This window comes from Lepidochelys kempii, chromosome 10 (assembly GCF_965140265.1).
Source record: "Lepidochelys kempii isolate rLepKem1 chromosome 10, rLepKem1.hap2, whole genome shotgun sequence".
Lineage (NCBI taxonomy): Eukaryota > Metazoa > Chordata > Testudines > Cheloniidae > Lepidochelys > Lepidochelys kempii.
The window spans coordinates 66,235,588-66,261,053 of NC_133265.1; the positions used below are offsets into that span (position 1 = coordinate 66,235,588).

Below are 25,466 nucleotides of genomic sequence, written 5' to 3' on the forward strand. Positions count from 1 at the left end.
AGATTTAACTTGAGTTTTAAAAGGAAAACCCAGCTTATAAATATGTTAGAGCACCAATCACCATTTCTAGCTGTGTATCACTGTCAACAGTACTTTAAATCTAAATTTGTTCTGATCAAATGTAATTTTCTAACCTTTCCTTTGTTTTTTTTAAAGATTGATATAAGTGCAGAAGAAGGAAAAAAGAAAAGAACCAAAGATGAAGTCGTAGATATTGATGATCCTGAAACTAGACGCTTTCCTTATCCTCTTAATGAACTCTTACTTTGGGCAGTGTTAATGAAAAGACAGAAAATGGCCCTTTTCTTCTGGCAGCATGGTGAAGAGTCCATGGCTAAAGCCTTAGTTGCCTGCAAGGTGTATCGTTCAATGGCATATGAGGCAAAACAAAGTGACCTTGTTGATGATACCTCTGAAGAACTGAAACAGTACTCCAAGTAATCTACTTTTCATCTTGTTAAATCTTTCTTATAAGCCTTCTTATAGCACTAGCAAAGTAGACATGAATAGAAAACATCTTTCCCCTTTCTGCTACTTGTTTACTTAGCATGCTTGAAGAAAAAGAATCTTCTCAAAGTTATTAGATTGTATTCTAATACAAGCTGCATATCAGCGCATTACTTATATTACTGTTGGCAAACCCGGTGTTTATATTAAAAGAACTTTGAGCACCTTGACAGAGATGCTTTTACCCTAAACTTATTGTATTACATATGTAGTCGTCATACATTTTAAAGAAAGCCGTACTGTGTGTGAATTAGTGTTCATTAGATAATGTAAGCACACCTATCAGATGACAGGGCAGATTGAAATTCCAACAATGCCCAGTATAGCCCATCGTCTTGCACTCGCAAGAATTTGATCATATGGGATATAGTCCCTTGATCTAGGAATTACCATGACACTGGATGCTCTGTTCACCTCTGGGGGATCCTCCTTGTGACTGCATCTGGAGTTTAGCTTCACTCAGGTCTGATGCCCCCTTCTGCACACCCTGCCATCTGTCTCACTCCCTGTGACTCAGAGTACTCTGTGGCTTGGCTTTCCAGCCAGGTCATTAAAGTCTTCCCCTTCTTGGATATCTAAGACTTTCCATACCAGTGGTCTAAGGCAGTCTTCTTGTGCATTGCCCTGATGGTACCACTTCCCCCAGTGGCTGGTAGGGGAACCAAGGCCCTTCCACTACTCCGAGTTCCAGTCCAGGGACCCTATACCTGGCTACTGCAGTCTGCTTTCCCTCAGACCTCTTTGTGTTTCTCAGGACTCCTTCCTACAGCTTCTGCCTGCTCCTCTCTGGATGTCCCAGCTTAAACTCCCTCTTCCCAGAGAGTAACTGCAGATTACTGAACTCAGTAGCCTCGACCACACCTCCCTGCTCCCAAGGAGTGACTGCAAATTATCTCCCTGAACCCCCTTTTCTGCTGCCAACTTCTTGTCTTTATCCTACCCCTGCTTGTTCCTTCTTAGCTGGGTGCTATCATTCAGGGAATTATTTAGGCCACATCTGAGGGGAATTAGGTGGCCTAACTGGTTAGTTGGCCTCTTAGCCTCACTAACCACTTCCAGGATGGTGTGAATTGAACACCCCAGCACATATCCCAGTTGTTGCAGTGGAAGAAGGGAACTCCTCAAAATCCCTGATATTGTGTATGAAAGAAGAAACTCTCCAGAACCTAAAATAGGTATTTTTGTTTTTTTTTCCCTTTTTCTAGTGAGTTTGGACAACTTGCAGTTGAACTACTAGAACAGTCCTTCCGACAAGATGAAACCATGGCTATGAAGTTATTAACCTATGAGCTGAAAAACTGGAGTAATTCAACCTGCCTTAAGCTAGCCGTGTCTTCAAGACTCCGCCCGTTTGTAGCTCATACTTGTACCCAGATGTTGTTATCTGATATGTGGATGGGAAGACTAAACATGAGGAAAAATTCATGGTACAAGGTAAACATCCTTACAATTGACTGTTAGTGTTAATCCTGCCTGCCATTCTTATTTATTGTGTTTATGCTGAAGTGGAAGAAAAGTGTGTTGTAAAGAAAGTACTATTCCTATAAAACTTTTATCACTGTAACCCTTATTTACCTTAATAAATGTTGTGAAACTGTTCTACTGTAACTTTTTTAACTTAATCAAATCTGGACATGTTATAAACTCTTCTTTTGATGCTCTATTATCTTTTTAAATAAGGTACAGAAATGTAGAAGGCAGAAAACAGGCAAGTAGCCCTTAATCAGAGGCATATGTAGATTACTGTGAATACTAATCCACTACTAAAAATATAGTGGTGAAAAAAATTAACAACAGAAAATCCACTGTAAGAATACAATTTCATATGCTTCTGCCTTCTACAGGCAGTAAGTAAAACTTCATGTAGAAATAAGCTTTTTGCTTTCATTTCGGAGGCCCAAGATGAACAAATGGAGGGCATACAGTGGAACACTGGCACACAAATCTGCAGGATCAGGTGGTGTAAGTTTTCAGAATAGTGCACTAAAATAAGTCATGCAGCTCTAATTAACAATTGCAAGAGTGCATATCTATTATGGACATCATACTGAAAATTTATTCCATTATTTGGAGTAACAAAGGGGAAATCACCCAAAAAAGTGCGACTTTCATACAAAACCTCTACAAGCATCATCTACTATGTGACCTACTCAAATCTTACATGCCAACTTATCTGTTTACCTCTCTTGCCTTGTAATGGACTAACTTCAATAAACAGCTATTTTATCTAGTACTTTTTATACATGTTTCAGGCATCATGATTTTTCTACCGTGACTAGAAAAACTGACTCATGTATAGTTAACCATGCCCTGTCTCTAAGACTTCAGCCATGTTCTTGCCAAAGTTGGGGAAGAAGAAATGACCTATGAATTCAGTTAAGCTGTAGCTCTCTGTTGTTTAATCTTAGAATACATTCTGTTCAGTGATGTTTAGTTTTGGAACCCACTGATTTCTTTTTTTTTTCCTCAAGAATTTCATGGAACATTCTTTATATGCTCACACTTGGCCTGTAAGTTACATGTATAAATAACAAAAAATCTCTCTCCACCCCCATTTTTTTCTACCAACTACCTGACAAGGACAATTCGGATTATAAAATTCTATTTTTACAGGGGATAGTCTGTGTACCAATATGTCTGACATTTTAATATGCTGACGTTAAGTGGAAGTACACCTTTAAAATTGCTCATCTTCAATTCTTGTAGGTGATACTGAGCATCTTACTACCCCCTGCCATACTAATGCTGGAATATAAAACCAAGGCAGAAATGTCCCATATTCCACAGTCTCAAGATGCACACCAGATGACAATGGAAGACAGTGAAAACAACTTCCAGAATATAGCAGAAGAGATACCCATGGTAACATAAAACAAAAAACAAAAACCCAAAGAACAAAGAAGTATTTCTATACATAAGTTCAGTTACATATACAGTTCTATACATATATCTATCCTTTTTATGTTAGGAAGTATTTAAAGAAGTAAGGGTCTTGGACAGTACTGAAGGAAAACATGACATGGAGATGCCAACAAAACCTAAACGACTTCCAATTACACGAAAGTTTTATGCATTCTATCATGCGCCAATTGTGAAGTTCTGGTTCAATACGGTGAGTTTTTGAAGAACGCTATGTAAAATGACATGCTCAAGACCTCTTTTCAGAAGTAGTTCATATTTATGGCTGGTTCTTTGACCAGCATACAGTTGTTACAAATAGCAGCAGAGTTTAACTGCTCTTGTCCTTCTAAAACTATCTTCCTAAGAAATGAGAATCACTGGAGTCTTAGAAGCTGGCTGGTGCATGCACAGTGTGCAAAATATATCATATTTACTCTTCACCCTATTTGTCCTGATATGTCCTCCTCCTGCAAGGTAACTCAGGATGAATACTTAGCACTCAGATTTATTTTATTTTGGTGTATTATTTTGCCTCATCCAGTTTAGCAGACGGTACATAATTAGGCAAAGTTGTGCGTAATTTATTTTAGATAATTTACATAAATTTCTATTTAACATCCTAAATTATTGGAGGTTATTGTTACTTTTTTCTTTTGCTCTTGTGGGATATATAAAGCCAATATACAATATTTTTCCCATTTACTGGCATTTACTACCCTTGTCCCCGTAAGCAAGTACTGTTATCCTACTTACTGTTTTGGTGCACACTATATCCGATCAGATTATCAAAAATAATCCACATCCATTTGAAAATAAATTGTGTAACTACATAAAGGTAACATTTTTGCTTACTTGCTTTTTTTTAGTTGGCATACTTAGGATTTCTGATGCTTTACACATTTGTAGTCCTTGTAAAAATGGAAGAAATACCATCAGTTCAAGAATGGATTGTTATAGCTTATATTTTTACATCAGCTATTGAGAAGATTCGTGAGGTATGTTTGTAATCTCAGTTGTGTTCTAAATTACTTCACTAATGTCAAGTAGAGCAGTATGCTTTAAATGGTCTTTATCAAAAGATAATGTAAGTGATGCAGATTAAAAGAGTTATAGTGCACTTATTAATATTTGCATTTTAAACTATTTTATTTTATTAAAGGCATTATGAATATCTCCTTTATATAACAAATTTACTACAGTAATCAAATCCTTTGTCACTCAAAAAAGGCTAATGGATTTGGATGTGGTATAATTTGAGCAATCATACTGAAGTACCATTAAAAATATGAAACACATTTGTTCTGCAAGGGGTAACCTCAGAGCAGAGCTGAGATTTTAAAAAATGTGCATGGTATTGTGCATGGACTCTCAATAAAAGTACACACAAATGACCAGTTAGCCATCAAACTGATACATTTTAATGTGGAATTGTGGTTGTACATGCAGTTGGGATAATCGCATATGTATATCTACAAATCTGGACAGTAAATATTTTTATATTAAGGTTTATCAATTTAACATGGAAGCATGCTCAAACATGCTGATAAAAATTTTGTTTACTGATAAAATGTTCAGATGGTTCAATGGTCTTGATATGAGACAAATATGCAGATACCTGATTTTTTTTTCTTCTTCTTAATGTAGATCTTTATGTCAGAGGCTGGGAAAATTAATCAGAAGATTAAAGTGTGGTTCAGTGATTACTTCAACATCAGTGATACAATTGCCATTATTACTTTCTTCATTGGGTTTACACTAAGATTTGGAGCAAAAGGGAACTTTGGTGACAATACGTACAGAGAAAATTATGTTTTTGTTGTTGGAAGAATAACGTACTGCCTAAATATTATATTTTGGTATGTGCGATTACTGGATTTTCTAGCTGTAAATCAACAGGCTGGCCCTTATGTGATGATGATTGGCAAAATGGTAAGTCTTGTTTTATTGAAAACATACCTCTTTGTCTCACTGCATCCATTTATAATTTTTTAAGAATCTATTTAGAAAAAGGCCACATTATACTGAGGTAATTTCCCATAAATCTAAATGTGCAAATGGGTTAATTAAGATATAATTTCTGTTCATGGATCCTCAGAACAGTGAGGGATGAGAGTGGCTTACCAAACATTTGGTTATCGTCTGTGATATCTGCCCTTCTGATCCATAGAAAATCCATTTTGTTGAATAGGTGCCATTATTGCTCTTCCTTTACAAACATCTCTCAGAAATGAAAGATGTGGAAACTGGAGAGTATTTGTAAGTTCCTCCTCTACCCTGCTCCTAAGTCACTTTTATACATGTGTCAGAGATTTGAACTGAAGAAAAGGCAGCAGTCCTTCCATCTAGCTTCTTTTCTTTTGTAGGGTTAGGATGATATTACTCTTATTCTTTTGGGGTTTCTTGGAAATCTGAATATTCTATCCCTGCACTGTTTAATGCAGTAGTTCTTGTTCCATACCAGAACCTCCATGCCCTTGTCAATATGGGAAGGGAAAGGTGGTTGTGACCCACAACATGGGAATCTCTGCTTTATTGCTAACTGTCTTACTGACCTTATTCCTTAAAGGAAAGAGACATTCTATTTATTTATGGAATCAAAAGGATTTAAATCAGCAGTTCTCAAACTGTGGGTCGGGACCCCAAAGTGGGTCACAACCGTGTTCTAATAGGGTTGTGAGGGCTGGCGTTAGACTTGCTGAGGCCTGGGGCTGAAGGCAATGCCCAAGCCCCTTCCTTCTGCTTCTCATGGCTTTTCCTCTGAAACATGAGGTCACAGAGGGAGAATCACTTAGTCAGTACCCTTCTGTTTGTTTTGTTCTCTTTCTCAAACGATTGATGAGAAACCCTTTCTTTTATAGCCGTCAGCCCCCTTGTCAGGTGACTTGCTGATCAACCTCATCAGGTGATCAGAGACCTCTACCAGGTGATCTGTAACTAAGTTATCACCCCCTTGAGTTCAGATTTGAAAACTGGTTTACCCTGGATGGCAGCCTTCTGTTTATCTCAGGGTGCTCCATTTAAACAGATAATCATCCAAGTTTAATGTTCTTCCATTGTTAGCCCTTTGCCACACCAGTCCTTGGAATTTTAGCCAAGATGGGGGTAATAAAAAGGCAGTAGGAAGGCAAAAACAGAGCTTTACACTCAAAATGGAGTCTGCAGCTTGATAAAGATAAATATACCAAGTTTAGAATCTCAAATATATGTCATAAACTGTGCATAGGCAGATTCCCCAAATAATCACATCTCAAAGCAGATTTCCTTCCTCCTGGTCTGACAGCATAAACTGAATTTTTTCAATACATTCCCTTTTCTATAGCATCTGGAACTTATACAGAGTGTTAGGAGTTATGAATGTCATCTAAATAACTCTGCCATAGTGAATAATGGAAATAAAATCATCTCACTGTGAGATATATGAACTGATGGATGTTAGATTAGGAACTAGGGGAGTAAAATGTATACACTGATACTGGGCTTAACCACATGAGTTTGAGATTAAAAACATCTGCTTTCTTCCTTAAAAATGGCTCTCCCAAAGTTTGGATTCCCCAATTCCTCTCTTTCTCCCCTTCTTCTTCCCCTCCCCCCTACCTTCTGCAAAAGAAACCCTGCTTGTTGCTAGGTAAGCTAGTGCATGAAACCTGGTTCTATTTCTGTGTCACTCTCATTTTCCGAGCTTGGGAAAACTGTACCTACACTGTGTTTAGCCTCAGAGAGTGTAGGAGGGAGGAGTCATAGAGGGGAGTATATCACATTCATAAAAATTGGTGGGTACAGTAAATCAGCGTTCCAAATTGTAAGAGCATACAATAGTTTGGTGGAGGAAAAACTGAAGATTAAGGTTTGTGATCTTGGGCTGAGTTTTAACTGGCTGAATCCTCTAACCCCATTATAAATGCCTCAAAAATTGCTTAAAATTGCAAAATGCACACAATTCGTTAAGCTTGCACTAGAAATTGCTGCTATAACTGTATAAAAGCTTGCTTTAATCGTAAGGAAGCTGGGTATACTTCAGTGCTGGTTAATATTTTAAAAATAAAAAGAATTAAAATAGCATGTCAAACTGCTGCAAAACTGAATTGTATGTTTTATTCTTTCTCATTTAAGGAGTAAGTATGATAAATCCTTATCCTCAGTTTGCTAACCCCCAAATCTGTTTATATATAGATACACACAAAGTTAAATATTGATACATTTTGGAGATAGAGTTATTACACACGTGTTTTGAAACCATAATTGCCAAAGCTTTTATTTGATGGACTTTGTGAGTTTTCTTAACTTGAACTTTTTTTAAACAGGTGGCCAACATGTTCTACATTGTAGTGATTATGGCACTTGTACTGCTTAGTTTTGGTGTTCCCCGGAAGGCAATACTCTATCCTAATGAAGCACCATCTTGGACTCTTGCTAGAGATATTGTGTTTCATCCATACTGGATGATTTTTGGTGAAGTTTATGCATATGAAATTGATGGTAAGATGATGCAATTTTAGAACAATTTATGGAAACCCTCAAGGATTAAGGATATTTTTTTTCCAGATGCTGATAGGCTGAGGTGTGTTGATGAAACACAAATTTAGTTAGTTGTATTGGATTACCTTTTCTTCTTGAGGTATACCCATTTAAGTCCCAAATGTAGGGAACTCTTTGTCTTGCTTATGCTGAAAAAAGCTTAAACATGACCTAGCATGAGAACTTTTGTTCCTTTTTTGGCCAAAAGGGGAAGTGTCTTCCAATTGGGCTAAGCATAGAGCTGTATTTATCCCATATGCAGCCATCATGAAAAGATTTTGTTGCTGTGAGCTGAAAAAGCATTTTACTTAATTGATAAAGACCACTCAGTAACTACAGGATGCCTCTCTCTCCTGTAACTTTTTAAAAACTGTTACTAATTGTATTTTTTTAAAAGAACAAATTACAGGATAGATGCATACAGCTAGTTATTGCACAGTCTTTGAGTGATTCTTTCAGCATCTATATCTGCTATAAGTATTAAAAGTCCTCTCTAAAAGAAAATATGGTCTCTGTGTTTTCTCACCAAAGTATGTGCAAATGATACACAAGTTGGCCATCTCTGTGGACCTGGAACATGGCTGACCCCATTTCTTCAAGCTGTCTACCTCTTTGTACAGTACATTATTATGGTTAATCTCCTTATTGCATTTTTCAAGTAAGTATATTGTTACTTTCAGATAATTGTTAATCTGGTGATAAGTACATACCTAATTTGAATAAACTAACTAAAAATAGTTTGGTGGCCTGATGGCAGTGGAAGGCACTGCTGTTTTGGTGGCTGTGTGTTCTTCAGGTGCTAATCTTGATCCATTACTCTTCAGCACTCTTCAGTAGGGACAGTCTGCCCAGTTCCTAGGGCAGAGGGATTGTGTTACACCCTGCTCATGATGCTATGCTTTCTGAAAGCACTGTGTCCAGCCCAAAATTGCAGGGAGGCTAAATGTAACAGAGGGGAAGGTAAGGGAGGGGGAATTTGAGGGCACCCCTGCCCTCTTTCTTCTCTCCTTTCCAAAAATAAAAAAAGAACAAAATTGGTTCTTGGGTTTATTGCTCCACTGGCATAACTTCATACCCAGAATGTTATTCCAAAGTACAAATGTTTGGTTGGTTGGTTGGTTTTTTTTTAAATAAGCTTGGCTAGGGATAGCTATAGAGAAATTTAAAATCAAATTTTGTTTATCTTTCTAATCCGTTATTTTGAAAAAGCATTTGTAATAGTACACAGCTCATTAAAACTGAAGATTTGCTTAATCCATGATTAGTAGGCCTGTTTCCAATTTGCAATAATTAGTGGGTTAGTATACCAGACCACATTAAAGATTAAAAAATCAGCCAAATCATTTTAATTTGAAAAAATGAAATTTGACCTAAGTGAACTTCTTTCTGATGAAAGGGACCAAGCAGAATAGGATAAATGATTTTCCCCACACCCCTTAACTACAAACCAGGCAATACACAACCGTGCAAGATCTCCACAATCCCTGTCTCCCTGTTGGGCCTGGAACCAGCTAGCTTTACGCAAAAAGTATATAGATCTGGTGAGGGATATTCAGTGCATCTGTCTGGGATCCTCCACTGGCAGGACTCTTGTGGGAGTCCTGGCTGAAGTTTAAAAGCTGCTGTTCTCTGACAGAATGTCAGGACTACAACGTTCTGTCCTGCCTATGGGTAAAAATTGCTGGCACAGCTGTCCTTGCAAGCACAGGGGAGTACAGTTTGCTCTAACTCTATCTGGAGGCATGAAGCAAATCTATATTACTAATAACTTGAATAGCATGTTACAGGGAAATCATAATTCTTTCACTGAATTGACATATCTGAAGGCACAGTGAACTACAAACACAATGGCACTAAACTGGGAGGAGTGGTAGATACGCTGGAGAGTAGGCATAGGATACAGAGGGACCTAGACAAATTGGAGGATTGGGCCAAAAGAAATCTGATGAGGTTCAACAAGGACAAGTGCAGAGTCCTGCACTTAGGACGGAAGAATCCCATGCACCGCTACAGACTAGGGACCAAATGGCTAGGCAGCAGTTCTGCAGAGAAGGACCTAGGGGTGACAGTGGACGAGAAGCTGGATATGAGTCAACAGTGTGCCCTTGTTGCCAAGAAGGCCAATGGCATTTTGGGATGTATAAGTAGGGGCATTGCCAGCAGACCGAGGGACGTGATCGTTCCCCTCTATTTGACATTGGTGAGGTCTCATCTGGAGTACTGTGTCCAGTTTTGGGCCCCACACTACAAGAAGGATGTGGAGAAATTGGAGAGAGTCCAGCGAAGAGCAACAAAAATGATTAGGGGACTGGAACACATGAGTTATGAGGAGAGGCTGAGGGAACTGGGATTGTTGAGTCTACGGAAGAGAAGAATGAGGCGGGATTTGATATCTGCTTTTAACTACCTGAAAGGTGGATCCAAAGAGGATGGTTCTAGACTATTCTCAGTGATAGCAGATGACAGGACAAGGAGTAATGGTCTCAAGTTGCATGGGGGAGGTTTAGGTTGGATATTAGGAAAAACTTTTTCACTAGGAGGGTGGTGAAACACTGGAATGCATTACCTAGGGAGGTGGTGGAATCCCCTTCCTTAGAAGTTTTTAAGGTCAGGCTTGATAAAGCCCTGGCTGGGATGATTTAGTTGGGATTGGTCCTGCTCTGGGCAGGGGGTTGGACTAGATGGCCTCCAGAGGTCCCTTCCAACTCTGTTATTCTATGATTCTATGAATGATAGTCCCTTAGAGTCACACTGATGTTTTAATGTTGTTTCTTGTATTCTTGTTTTTACCTGGTGGCAGGGCAGTGTGCCCTGTATAGTACTTTAAGAAATATGATCAATACTAAATAAAAGGTAAAATTTAAAAAAAAAGTCCTACTTAAATATTACTTTTAAATTTCCTGCTTTAACACTGCCTGGAGAACCTGTTGCAAATTAATGCAGTTTAATTAGCAATCTAAATTAATAAAAAGCAAAGATGGTAAATGATAATGTCATTAAATTTAACTTGATAAGCTTATTTCAATTTTATTCTTCATTAGTTTTCCAAATATACTAAGTTTACTAGTATACAATGAAGTCTCAGCAAAGATTTAATAGCATTGTTTTGTGTTCTTATGTTACTAGACAGGGAAAAAAGAGTGCATTTTTTGTGTAAGTGTAACATGTATGGATTAGTAACGTCCTGCTGTACTTTTGCAGAAACACTTACCTGTAACAAGTCGTTGTTGCTAGTTTATGCCTACACATGAAACAAATCTCCACAAGTTTTACATTTCTGACTTTACTTCTGAATCTGCATACCTAACATTACAAAAAAAGTTTGTTAGATTGTCAAATTTATTTGACTTTAGGCTTTTTGCGTCTATCTTAGTTCAAGAACACAATGCAGACTTTTATACTGAAAACTGGCATTTTCTCAGTTAATAAAAGTGGTCCTACAGTATTTTAATCATACAAATTGAGCTTTATTTATACCTGATAAGAAACTGCATACTTCAAATTTAAGAAATTAGGTTAGATGGTATAATTTTTTTTAAATAAAGGGCAGGTGTGCTTTAGGTGGCTCAGATGGTGCTCTTAATACAGTAACTACTACAAGCAATGATTACATTTATTGGGCCAGCTTGCACAAATTACTGGGATATTGTGTGTGTGTGTGTGTGTGTGTGTGAGCCGCACTTGTGTATGCAGACAGGATGATTGCATGTGCAACTCGCTAGTTAAACATTTAACTGATTGTGTGTTTAATCTAGTTTGAACATACAGTCACAACACATAGGCATGCCAACATGCCTGCATTTTTGCCTTGCAGTTACAAACCTGCTGCTGCCAGTTCTGTAATGCCTCAGACAACTGGTGAATAATTACTGTGCCTGTGACTAGATAGCTATTCCTTTCCCAGTGGTCACCAGTTACATTATGATACTTAAATTTGTACAGTAGACTTATTCTTAGTGCATTACAGAAGGGATCCTAGAGATGAGAGAGTAAACATGCCCCCTGCCGTGTTCTCTCCACTGCTTCAGACCTTAGCATTTGTGAGACTGCTAAAATAGTGGCGAATTTTGGTGGTTAGTGTTGTCCATAAGGAACGGCATGGAAACAACGATAGGGCCATGAAGTCAGATCCTGATGGCTTCGTCACTACCAGCTCAGTCTAGACAAAAAAATAACCAATAGGCAAAATCATGTGATTATTAGTATCCTGAGCACCATTCCCAAATACAGGAAAAGCTGTGTTATCCAGTACTTTACCAACCGTAAAGCTCTATAAACCGGCATTTCTGATTGTCATTGAAAGTCCAGTTTATAGTCTGGTCTGTGTGGGTCCCCGGAAGCAGCGACACGTCCCTGCTGCTCCTAGGTGGAGGAGTGGCCACAAGGGATTTGGCGTGCAGGAGGGGATGTGGGGCTGGAGTGTGGGAGGGGGTGCAGGATGTGGGCTCTGGAAGGGAGTTTGGGCATGGGATGGGGCTTGGAGCAGAGGGTTGGGGGCATGGGAGGGGTTTCGGAGTGCCGGATCCGGGCAACGCTCACATCGGGCAGCTCCACACAAGTGGCGACATGTCCCAGCTGCTCCTAGGTGGAGGCGCAGATAAGCAGCTCTGCGTGCTGCCCCTGCCCCGAGTGCAGCCTCCACAGATCCCACTGGCAGAAAACTGCGGCCAGTGGGAGCTGTGGAGGCGGCGCCTGTGGGCAGAGGCAATGTGCAGAGCTGCCTAGGAACAGCTGGGACATGTCGCTGCTTGCAGGGAGCTGCCTGAGGTGAGCACCGCACAGATCCGGCACCCTGCACCCCCTCCCGCACCCAACCCTCTGCCCTGAGTCCCCTCCCACAACCAAACTCCCTTGCAGAGCCCGCACCCCTTCCCACAGCCAAACTCCCTCCCTCTTAGTTACCGGAATTTTTCACTTACCAGCACCCGCCATTCCCCCAACATGTCGGGTATAAAAGGTTTTACTGTAATATTCTGTAAGTTGAAAGAACAACTTGCCATATTGGGATAGCCTTCCCTTGATGCACTTCTAACTCCTATTTAAAAATTTAATGAGTTACTTTTGCAGTAAAGTTAAAATACACAGTTATGTACAATCTGTACATTTCCCTACAATTATGCCTTTGTAAAATTCAGAAAGCAGTAAAATTGCTTCTGATAGTTACTAACATCTAAAATCTTTGTGTTAAAACACTTTTACGTTTTCCCCCCTTCAGCAATGTATATTTACAAGTAAAGGCAATTTCAAACATCGTATGGAAGTATCAGCGCTATCATTTCATTATGGCCTACCATGAAAAACCTGTCCTGCCTCCACCTCTTATTATTCTTAGTCACATGGCTTCCTTATGTTGTTGTATATGTAAAAGAAGAAAGAAAGACAAGACTTCAGATGGACCAAGTAAGAACAAATTTTATCCAAGCAATTATTAGTTTTCCTTGTTTTTCTGTGATTAAAGTAAGTTGTCAAGAAAGTGATGATAACTCTTTGATTACTACTCTTCATTATAATGCAAAGAGAGCACAATATAATGTTTAATTCATTAATAATGAAGCAGGTAACTTGTTTATATTTTATTATCATTTAACTAATGTAAAATGGTTGAGCTCTCTTGCATTCTGATAAAACAAATACCTTAAAAGAACTTTAAAAAAAAAATACTTGTGGGAGTTAGTTTGTAAGTCATTTTATGGGACTGAACCACAACTATTGTGTCTGGCAATTTCTACTGCCATGTTACCAGTAATATTCTATGCCAAGCCTTAGATTTCAGTTCTGTCCCATATCCATTAAAATAATCCTTCTGTTATTGCATTTGGAGTTAATATTGGTAAATTGAGCACTAGATTCCCATTTATATTAAAACTGAATGTAAAGTAGTGGACAACTTGGAGAAAATAGCTGCCTATTTGCATGACACTGTGTGTAGGTAAAATAAAACAGTTCCCTGCCCTATTTATCAGTGTGTCCAATTTTCTGATGAGGGTCATTCTTTTTTGTTTTCTTCTTCCCATCCTGTTTACTGATTATTTTCATATATTTCATTATTTACTATCTTTTCACACTATTGTTTCATTTTGCTCGTAGTAGTTCCTTGTAAGCCCTGGTCCAGTTTTCCTGTTTTATAGTAGTTTTACAAATATTGACTTTATACAATGCTATATTTCTACACTCTGCTTTAATTCCATTTAGATTTAAATAAATCTTGCAAAGACATCTTACTTTCATGGTGTTTTGTAGTGTTGGTTAGATTTTTGTTTTTTTTTTGTAACAAAACTGTGTTCTGACAGACAATTGGGTTTTCAGTTAAACAAAATTTTTTCATGAATAGTATCTGCTTTCCTTGGAAAACTTCAACTTTTTTTTTAAATAGAAACACCCAAAAAACAAAAAGTTAATTTGCCATGACGCACTGTGGCTTGGGGCTCGGCAAGAGCAGAGACCATGGTGTATTGTGGAAGATATAGTCTAGCCAGGGAGCTCAACCAAAAGAAGGGAATGGCAACATGAGGCACCCAAACTACAACTCCCATGATGAACCTCAGTGGGATTTCATAATTGAAATTTTTGGTTTCCAACCAAAAAATGTGGTGGTTTTTTTTTCTGAAAATTTTCAGTTTTCAACTTTTTCCCCCCTGTTAAAAATTTGAAGTTTTCCACCATGGGTAAAACCCATTTTTCAACCAGCTCTAGAGAGCTAGGTAGCATCCTCATTTACCCTATGTCATTGATCAATGTGGCTACTTATTTCAAGCATTTGTGATGTATCATAGCCTACTAATCTCCTGAAATGTTGCTTTCTCTTTCTTTAGAACTCTTCCTAACAGAAGAAGACCAAAAGAAACTTCATGACTTTGAAGAGTTGTGTGTTGAGATGTATTTCAATGAAAAAGATGATAAATTCCACTCTGGAAGTGAAGAGAGAATTCGAGTCACATTTGAACGGTAGAAAATTTATGTAGAAACGTAAACATTTAAATTAAAACCTGTTATCAGGAAAAGTACAATACATATAGCTGCATGTACAAAGTATTCATGACAGTGTTGCAGGACACTTTTTCTTGGCTACATAGAAATTATTACAGACTGTTTTATGCTGTCTATATTCCTGACACTTGCTAGTGCATAGCAGACTGAGACTTTGTCTCTTTAAAGAGGTCTTCTCAAATGTATTGGAATGGGTGTTAAACAATAGTACTGTAGGCAAGTTGCTGATGTGCATTTGTTCCTTGTTGCTTAAGTATGTACAAGTATCCCTTTTTCTACAACAATCCACTGAAATCAATTAAGCTACCCTAAAATTTACAAATGATACATTTTCCTTTCTCAAACTGTCAAAAAGAAGTATAGCAAAAGTGTTTCTTCTTTACAGTTTGAGAACAAAAAGCTTACCTTTTATAATTTGATTTTTTTTTTAGGGTTGAACAAATGTGCATTCAGATAAAAGAAGTTGGTGATAGAGTCAACTACATCAAACGGTCATTGAACTCTTTAGATTCTCAGATTGGCCACCTACAGGATCTCTCTGCTCTCACTGTTGATACTCTAAAAACACTAACTGCACAAAAGGCTTCGGAAGCCAGCAAAGTCCATAATGAAATTACCCGGGAGTTAAGCATTTCAAAACATTTGGCACAAAACCTTATTGATGATGGTTCTCTCAGATCTTCAGTATGGAAAAAACACAACATCGGAAATGTGTTTGGTTCTTTTTTTCCACAAGGAGACCTCGAAAGTAGTAATGCTTTATTATGTAACATTTCTATGCACAGTGAAAGAGATATTCAACATAAGACAATTGGTCAGGATTTAGCTCCAGTTTCCAGGGGGGAAGAACTAAACTTTCAAGAGGCAGGTTCCTCAGGCAGTGCCTTATTTCCAAGTGCTGTTTCTCCTCCAGAACTTCGACAAAGATTACAGGGTGAAGAGAACTCAAAATCCATTAATAAAAATAAAAAATTAGGCAATTCATCGAACAGCATGCCACATCTAACATCCCCAACAGCTAAATTATTTGTTAGCACTCCATCTCAGCCGAGTTGCAAAAGTCAGTTGGAATCTACAGCAAACAATGAAGCAGCAATTTTGTCTAAGGCTACAGAAGGAGATAGTAACATAGAATTTGGTGCATTTGTGGGTAAGTATAACAAAGTAGATTGTGAATGTCCTGAGGTCATTAGTAACTGCTTTTATCCTCTTGCTTCTGGCTCTGCTTGCCTTGCTTTCACCCAGCCTTGTGTTGAAAGTGGAGGATACGTTAATTGTGGTTTTATTCATGATGAAGATGACACTAATGATTACAACTGCAGCAGAAGAAGTGATACATATGGTGAGCAGTCCTCTGAGAACAGTGTCCAAAAGAAGTTACCTCTGTCATCCAGCAACCAAGCATCAACTGTAAACTGTGACCCAAGTGGCGGTTCACATGAAAAATTGAATGTTAAAGATGAAGTTTCCAAAAGCCAGCATGGTCAAGCAATGGAACCACCATATAGAGATTTAAGTTCTAACATCATTACAGGACTACTTCAAAAACAATGGACCAAGTCGAAACCAGAAGGTTTGATTTACCAAGAATTGTACGGTATTTTGGGTTTATTCTGGTTGCAGGTGACTTTATTCTACCATTGTGCTTTGCTGTTTTGCTTTAAACCTTTCTATTTTCTCTAAACTGTATGGATATTTTTTAACTTTAAAATTATCATTTCTTTATAATTCTGTCACATAGACAATATTTTTTCGACAAACATTGGACAGCTATTGACAAATAACAGTTTCTTAACAATGTTAGCAGCTCTACAGCTCAGGTGAACTCTCATAGGACTAATTTTAAGGTCCAACTTTTCGTCCATGCAAAAAATATTGTCTATTTTTGAGAAATTGCAAAAGACTTGTTTTGGCTAATGGAATCATGAATAAATATCTTTGTGGTATCTGTGTCAAGCTCAGGGATCCTTACTATGCTATCCTCCTCAACACTTCTGTGACCAGGATCTACCACTGTTATCTACAGTAATACTGTAGTAGTACAATAATATTTTGAAAACTTTCCAAAGTCCTTGTTTGTTCCAACGTTATGTGCTGCTTCAACTTTTACGTAACAGTAAAAAGGTGCATGTTTTTATTAGATTCTTTAGACACTCTTTGATTAATAAAACAGTGGCAGATTCATTTCAAAAGTAGGTGTTGGTTTACTAACTAAATACTGTAAATTAGAGACCAAATACTTTAAATTAGACCCAAAACCAAGTAGAGGATCATAGTCTTAGAATATCAGGGTTGGAAGGGACCCCAGAAGGTCATCTAGTCCAAAACTAGACTTAATCTAGTCTTAATCTGTCAGGCACCTGTGCAAGTGTTATCTTGCAAAAGCAATTGACTAGGGGTATCCTAAAACATATTTTCCAAGTGATATTTACTATTTAAAGTTAAGTTTTAAATTTAGACAAGAGGTGTGTTCTGATGCCATGATGTTTAGGTGCTCAAAAAGTAATATTATTTTGACTTGTAGGCGGGTGGCAAGGCATTTAATTGTAATCATTAACAGGGTTCATTATAATACAGAAAAACCTTTATACTTTATTAGTTTGTGGTGGTGTTTTTTTAAAGCAGAAAATACAAAGGATTTGAAATCCGACTGTATAGCTCAGTCAGGTCTTTAATTAAATGTACCACAGCACTAATAAGGATAAGTATTAAGTATACTTATTTTACTTGAGCCATGCCTTCATTATATGGTCCTTTTCTCTTCTGGAATTTAGAATATACTCTTCATCCATAATATATATGTTTTATAGAAATTCAGATGCGGTATAGCTTTATATTGTCAATCAATTATGTTTGTTTTCATTATAAAACCATGCGCATTGGTGGAATTCTGAAAATATTTCCTGTAACTATTAGGATGAAGTGTATATTTTAAAAACCTACCGCAGGAAACTCTGCTTTTTCTATAGTTTTCACATTGATGTAAAAATAGTGAGATTCAGAATATCAAATAAAATGGTATATGGAAGTTTCCTCTGAAACTAATCAAATTTATTTTCTTGAAGGAGTAATATTTTTAAATTGTATGGATTTCATTTCTACAGTTTTTAATGTAGGAAAAGCAACAGTTCCGTATCTTTACTAACCCATCGTTTATATCCATTTACTTCAGAGTTCTTCATTATAAGTCTTTCTCAATGAAAACACTGGCAGCATTTATTACAGTTTCTGTCCCCATCATAACAACAATATCTGGCATGTTCCAAATTTTTTCAGTGTTATTGTTGATACTGAATACTCTGTTTTTCAATTTACTGGGTCAAAGGTCACAGAGACAGCATGGAGTTGCAACAATTTAAGGAGTCAGCGATTAAAATTAAAGAAAAAAATGTTAATATTGAGGTAAGACTGAAATTTTTACTTTCAAATTGAAATCAGTAGTTTCATGTGGACATTGACATCTTTTTCATGTATAGTTTACAGTACATTGTTGAAAATATAAGAATAGATTTTTGCGAAACTAATATGAAAAGAAATTTACTAACAATCAGTAACAATGCAGCCTGAACTATGGAGGAACTACTGTTGCTGAAAAATATGAAACTAGTAAATATTTAACAGGATTTGATGGTATGTAACCTCACAGAGGCCAACATTAGTCCTGCCATTAAATAAATTAAAAATGATACCTTGACTTTATTAGAAAAATAATATAGATTCCAAGGTCAGAAGGGACTGTTGTGATCATCTGTTCTTACCCCTGTATAATACAGGCGATCATCTGTTCTTAGCCCTGTATAATACAGGCCATACACTCTGGAGATTGTTTTGGGGAAGTTGTATCTTTTAGAAAAACATCCAATCTTGATTATTACATTATCGACATATCAACATTGCTATAAAATGGAAACACTGCCAATTTGAAATTCATAACTTAAAAGCAAACTGTAGTATTTAAGATTGAAATTCACTATTTGTCTGCATGTCTTACAACTTATAAAATAAGATGACCTAATGTAATTCACTTCCTCTGGCAGACAGTTTCTTTTAAAATTGTTCACACCTAATTCCAAGGAGAAAATCTTACTTCTGAATTAACTTCAAGATTAGATGGTTATCTGTGACCAACCTTGTGATGGACCCTTGCTATTAGAGCATGAATAGATGATGTACTTTGCACTGAGCTAGCCAAGAGTATTACTAAAAGATTGTACTGAATGCTGATATAAAGTATGCATCTGTTTATGTTACTGGAAACGTCCGCTTTAAATAGTCAAGACTCAAGACATAACTTGAATTTCCACTGAAAGTAAGAGGTGGATATGGGAGGGATATATTAATCTATAGCTACTATAATGTGGAAGATCCGGTTTGCTCATTGTAGTAGAGAGAATAGGGAACCACTTGCAGTCATGTCAACAGATTCTCAAATAGATGAGGTGAGGCTTTAAATATGTAGTTGGGAGAATTCCAGTTTAGTGTACATTCATAATGCTTCTAGAAAACTGGAGTTCTGAAGAGGTTTTTTTATTTATTTATTTTTTGTTGCTGAAGCACTCAATTAATACAATATGTGACCTTGAAGCATTTTAATTTGTGTAACTCAGTCCATTATATCATTTTCTTCCACAGGAGCAACAGGAGGACTTTAAGAAAGCTATTCTGGAGGGGATGGAGATGACCAAACAACAGGTATTTGGGAAGCCTTTGATTTTTGTTACAGTTGAGGAACCATTGCATCTGGCTCGGTGCTTTCATTCATGCATGAGTTCTAAAATGAAGTATGGGAGAACCTCAAGAATCCCTGGTGTGAAGAGGAAAACTTTGGAGATAGTGGAGGTTGCACCAAAGAGCGGAAGCACGTTGATACTTATCTGAGTGAATCACGTTTTTGATTTGCATGTTCATAGCCCCACTCCCCACAATTGGTGGCAGTTGCACCATAGTTAAGGTTGAATTTTTTTCCATTATAATTCCATTCTCAACACTCCCACTTCCTTTCCCCTTTCCTCCCCCCCAAAAAAACTCAAATCCTTACACCCCCTCACATAGGAGTCTGGTCTATGACCAACCGAGAATTTCTCTCCCAAATTTGAAGCTAATCTAACAAACTGTTCATAAATGATTATGCCCTTTTTAAAAAAAAAAAAATGCTTAACCAAAATTAGCAAATTGTTCTAATTATTGTTTGCCATATACAAGCAAAAAATCTGAAAGGATGTAAAATTAATCTCAAGTTTTACTGACCCAGGGCCAGATCTCAGGCAAGCTAATTAAAAGTTAATGTTTAATTGCAAGTAGGATGCTAGGTGCCTGACACCCCTGTTCCTTAGATTGTCTTCAGGAGGGAATCCCTTCTCTTGCAGGCTTTGCTGCTGTTGGGAGCATTGGAGAATTTTAGCTAGCCCAGCAATCTAGCAAGTTTTGTAAAGCTGGGAGCTAGCAGGTCCTCTGCAGTACTAGAGGTACTTAAGCACCACAGGGGATGGGATGTGCAGAACTTCTACCTTGGTGAAGGAGGCCCTGCAGTTGGGGGCATATTGAATAACAGAGGCGACAACAGATTCTGTGTAGGTGCTTGAAGCTGGTTTCCCTTTGCTCTATCTGTAGGCAAATGCTCCCTCTTCACCCTTTGGAGGCTGCAAAGTCAGCTCAGCACATCAGGCTGGAGCACTCTAGCTGCAAGTCTCTAGGGACCATGTTCCCTCTAATTTTTCCCATGCATGTGCGGAATGAATTTTGTTATGTGCATCAATATGGAGGTGATGTGTGGTGGGGGTGGGGTTGAGTGTGGAAGGGAGCTCAGGGTTTGAGCAGATGGTTGGGGGCGGGTAGGGGGGAGGAAGGTGAGGGCTCCAGCTGGTGGTACAGGCTTGGGGCTGGGGCCAGGGATGAGGAGTTCAGGGTGCGGAAGGGGGCTCAGGGCTGGAGCAGAGGGTTGAGGTGGGGGGGCGGGGAAGGGCTCCAGCTGAGGCCAGGGATGAGGGGTTTGGGTTGCAGGCTGCCCCAGGGCCACGGTGGGGTGAGAGGACTCCCTCCAGCCCTCTCTCACTGCAGTAGCACCTGGGCTGGGTGAGGGGAGAGGTGCCTCTCCCTGGCCTCAGCAGCTCCAGGGCTTGAGGAAAGGCGAGCGCCTGCGTGGCCCTTGATAGGGCTGCTGCACGGCCGCGTAGCTTAGAGGGAACTTAGCTAGGGATACCTGTTTTCTGGAACCGAACACCACTGAACAACTTCTTGATATTGACAGCTCTGAGCATTTCCAATATCAGTAGAATCAGGACATGTACCATGGCTTCCTTTTTGAGCATACAAGCATTTTCAGGACACTTTACAGAGTTACACTTTGCTTGATTGACGGGGAGATGGGTTCCTATTTCTAATGTAAGCACTGCAAAGCCATGGCTGCAAGACACCAAATGATATAATGATGATAGTGAGTAATTGAAGCCTAGATACCGCAATGAGACTGGAGCTATGGATGACACTCACTTCCCCCTCTAAGTGCATACATAAAATTTCTGTTTTGGAATATGAAAGAAATAATCTTTGTCAAGCCAACCTTAGAAGTAGAACTGCTTTTAAAAAGGCTTACAACTTCCCAACAGTCATAGGCCTGAAAATCAGTCCAGTTCACAGTCTTCCAAATTCTGTGCCTCTGCTCTTTAGAATCATGGATCTGTGGATTTTATTAAAGTAATCTTTGGATTTCAGGTGACTGGTAGTGTGCTCTAGAGCTGAAATGCATGAACATATATGAATATATTCTGTGATTAGGTAGTATCTCTAATTTTTTCTAGAAAAACAAAACTTTAAGTTGAATATTGTTTTGAGGGCTGGCTGTGGCTCTGCATGTGTTCAGAAAATGTTTAATTATCGTTAAAACCTACCACCTGCACAAACTGAGGATGCACTTACTCCCTGCATAGGCCATGATGCCGCAAAGATGTAATGTGAATAGTGTCACTGACTTCTGTCGGACTGCTCACATCCTTAAGATGAAGCACAAGCACAAGCCTTTAGTCTTTGCTGGAGAAGGTATTTAAACAATTGGATTGATCAATGCCAGACTTTCTAGTAATCAACCCAAATAAGTGTCTCCACTTTGGTCTACTAAGAGTCAGTTTGTGTATTCCTTTTCATTCCATTTTGGCTTTCTTTAAGCCTGTAAACATTAACCATGTCTTTGCTTGTTATTTGGTGATCAAATGTGTTAAACATATGCAGCCTCTAAATTGTCATGTTAGAGGTAGAGAAGTAGTGTTAAGATTTTTCTAGCTTTCTGGAGAAGATGACTTAGAATATTTAAATGACTTATTGATGTCTTTGAAAATTAGTTTTAATTTGTAACACTGAATTATACAATGGGAGCTGCTAATTCACTTTTTACATATGGCTACAGTACATTTAAAACAGTGCTATATCAGTGTCAATTTACTTTTCTTTAGTAGTAAATATTCAGAATCTGGGGTGGTAAATCCTAAATTCATATTTCCTTTCAAAATTTAACTTGGTTTAATTTTACAGATTTTAAGAGTTAGAATTTGAAAAATACAATGTTAATTAACTTATAAATTGTACCATAATTAAATTATATTTGAATAGTCTAATAATATTACCAAATATGTACAGATATGAGTAGCAGAACTTAGTGTTTCTAAAGGTGTGAGATGTTTAATACATTTTTCAGTTATCTTTGTTTACTGTAGCTCTTTTTATTTCTCCTCAAACATATATCTAGTTTTTATTACTTATTCTAAAATTATTAGAATCAAGATAGCTATAAATAAGTGTTTATCTTTAAAATTTGTACTGAATTAACAAGAAAGCATGTGTGATTTTAGCAAGCTGTAAAGGTACCCTTAAAATGTATTCATGCTGTAAATTTGAAAGATGGTACGAGAGAGAGAATAGTTATATGCTGAACACTAAGCAAATTGCCAAGCTGCAGGAAGGGGAAAGTACTTCATGAATGATGACTCATAACAATGTATGTGTTTATAATACAGGCTGGTCTTCAAGCTGATTGCAGCCTAAGCGAGGTTAATTCTAAAGATGGATTTACAGAATATCACAAAAACTCTTTGGCAGTTCATTCAGAACAATGTAAGTGTGCTAATTTTTCTGGTAGTCCAATTTTATCTCTGAATTTTATAAATGATGCATAATACTTAATCATTATTTCAAAGGGTGCATCAACATAAAAATCAAACTTGTCTCTGAATGTATATTTAACCTGCTGTTACCTGAAACACCAGAGTACTCTTAACTGAGAGTAGGGAAGAATCTTCTGTATATTCTAAAAGTTTTTAACTTTGTGCATTTGTTTAGTCAGTTGTACTATTTTTTCCAAAGATAGTCAGATTCCCCGTTCATGTACTTTTTCACATAGTTACACTGAGGAGAGAATCAAGTTTCTTATTAAAAAAAAAAAAAAAAAAAAATTGAAAATGTAACCTTAAAATGACAAAAATTACAGGGAGATATAGATGTTACTACTTGAAACTAATAATTCATCTATTTACAAATGACTAGATTTTAAGGTGAGAGTGTTTCCTTTTAAACTTACTTTACATATATGTTTCAAAACATTTTGTTTTTGTCCTTTAAAAGACATGCCGAGTTACACATAGTAAATTTTGTGAGTGTTTAAATTATTTTTTGGGGGGCTAGATTAAATGGCTCAGTTGCTCACTTTGTTAGGAAAGATTTAAGACATCCTCTATTTTGGTAAACACATACTTGTCTGGTTCTCTTGTCAGATTGTAAATTCATTTCTTTTCTAGTTCACAACAAAAGTAGAAGAGCATCAGCTGAAGATACTCAGCAAGTAGACTCTAAGGCTGCATTGCTCACGGTTTGTATACTCCAGTTGACAGTTTTATCAGATTTCTCAAATAATTTCTATAAAATTATAACTAAAATAAAACATTTTATTGAGATACAGGTTAATACCTACTTCAGATGTAGACCAGTTGACATCCATTAGTGGTATTCACTGTGAACTTGCTTGCCTAGTTAAAATAAAAAAAGTGTACCTCTATAAAACTGGGTTCTGTCTGTCTTCTGAGGAGATTATGTTCAGTAAGAGATACATTGCAGGATTTCAAAGAGGGCTTTTACTAGACAGCGAAAGAAAAGGAATCCAGATCTGACTATATCCATCATTGCCCCAATCTCTTGACACATGCTCCCTGCAGAACTAGATTCCCTACTGATACTCAACAGTCAGGTCAGAAATCATCATGAGAATGCTGGGAACATATGACTGTTAGGTCTAAAGGAAATCAGTATGAAGCTGAAACAAGGTGATGTACAGAGAGGAAAAAAATAGATGGGCTACATGGAAGAGTAATGCTCAGTTTAGGGTGTTCTCCAGTAAGTTCAGGAGGAAACAGCAGAGGTCCTGTTTTGAGTGCGAGGAAGGATAAGGATTAGTGAAGATTATTGGTACAGTTCTGTGAGGATAAGCATTAACTTGTGCTGCTTCACTGTTTTTATAAAGAATGTTCTCACTTAGAAGTAAAAGGGTTTAAATAATCCACTAAATAACCATGGTGGATATAGTCACCTTTTCTATTGTGTTAATCAGTTATTTGTTCTTGTATATCTTAATATATTATCCTTGCAGTATGTTATGATATCCTTCCACTATATTTGAATCTTTCACTTCAACTACTTTATCAATACAATCCTGAGAAATACTGCCAGTAGTACCTTTATTTTCATATCTTAACATAGACTATAAAAAGAGGTTAAGTAAACTCATTCTGCTTTCAGTATTGGGGGAAAAATACTTGTCTTTTTTTCTTTTTGATTTAAAGGATTGGTTACAAGGTAGACCTTCAAGTAGCAATCAAATGTAAGTAAGTTTTCTAATCAGTAGTGGTAGAATTGTCCAAATATTTTCTGATGCACTGTTATCTTTCTTTAGGGCTTTGGTTTTTAATTTTGACATTTAAGTTACTATGGCAGTGGCTCTGAAATATTCTAGTTGACTTAAAAAATAAATATGAGAGCATGAATCTCTGAAGTGTAATCTCTAAAAACTAGAAAATGGTAGGCATTTTAAAAATCAAAGGGAGAACTGAAACACCATATTGCAAATAGTCAACTATTTTGCAGTGGATCAAGTCTTACAATAGTCTTGCATTAATGCCCTTTTAATTTTTTATATGCCACTGGAGAACAGCTACGTTGAACTCAATGAGCAATAATTAAACACAATAAAGTGAAAAAGCGAATAAATTGTTTTCATTAAACTGTTTACAAGCATGATTTGTTTCATTTGAATGACTGCTATTCATGTAAGTTAAATAAAAGAGCTGGCCTGTGGTATTTTTCCCTAATAAATGACTAATTTTATTCATTGAAACGTATTGACAAGTTCCATTTAAGTTAATGGAGCCACACGTACGTCTGAGGGTAGAATGTGCACCAAAATAAAATGGCCTAATTTAGAGAGACCAGATGGTGAGGTAACATCTTTTATCGGACCAACTTCTATTGGTGAGAGAGGCAAGCTTTCGAGTCACATCTCTGTCTCTCTCTAATACCCT

General features: G+C 37.4%; 1 protein-coding gene across 5 annotated transcripts in view; it reads left to right on the forward strand.

The window, feature by feature from the left end:
* Nucleotides 1–25,466, forward strand: part of TRPM7 (transient receptor potential cation channel subfamily M member 7) — a 122,806-nt gene that overhangs the window by 72,521 nt on the left and 24,819 nt on the right. For 2 of the 5 annotated variants that reach the window (XM_073304021.1, XM_073304022.1), the window contains 16 exons: nucleotides 157–437; nucleotides 1,713–1,941; nucleotides 3,214–3,369; nucleotides 3,476–3,619; nucleotides 4,275–4,403; nucleotides 5,053–5,337; nucleotides 7,710–7,884; nucleotides 8,455–8,581; nucleotides 13,139–13,323; nucleotides 14,736–14,868; nucleotides 15,342–16,060; nucleotides 18,236–18,312; nucleotides 19,543–19,602; nucleotides 22,917–23,013; nucleotides 23,694–23,764; nucleotides 24,732–24,769. In XM_073304021.1, coding sequence (XP_073160122.1) covers nucleotides 157–437; nucleotides 1,713–1,941; nucleotides 3,214–3,369; nucleotides 3,476–3,619; nucleotides 4,275–4,403; nucleotides 5,053–5,337; nucleotides 7,710–7,884; nucleotides 8,455–8,581; nucleotides 13,139–13,323; nucleotides 14,736–14,868; nucleotides 15,342–16,060; nucleotides 18,236–18,312; nucleotides 19,543–19,602; nucleotides 22,917–23,013; nucleotides 23,694–23,764; nucleotides 24,732–24,769 — 2,906 coding nt within the window. Of the gene's footprint in view, nucleotides 1–156; nucleotides 438–1,712; nucleotides 1,942–3,213; nucleotides 3,370–3,475; nucleotides 3,620–4,274; nucleotides 4,404–5,052; nucleotides 5,338–7,709; nucleotides 7,885–8,454; nucleotides 8,582–13,138; nucleotides 13,324–14,735; nucleotides 14,869–15,341; nucleotides 16,061–18,235; nucleotides 18,313–19,542; nucleotides 19,603–22,916; nucleotides 23,014–23,693; nucleotides 23,765–24,731; nucleotides 24,770–25,466 lie in introns of those variants that run through there. The other 3 variants (XM_073304023.1, XM_073304025.1, XM_073304026.1) reach the window with 3 other exon arrangements.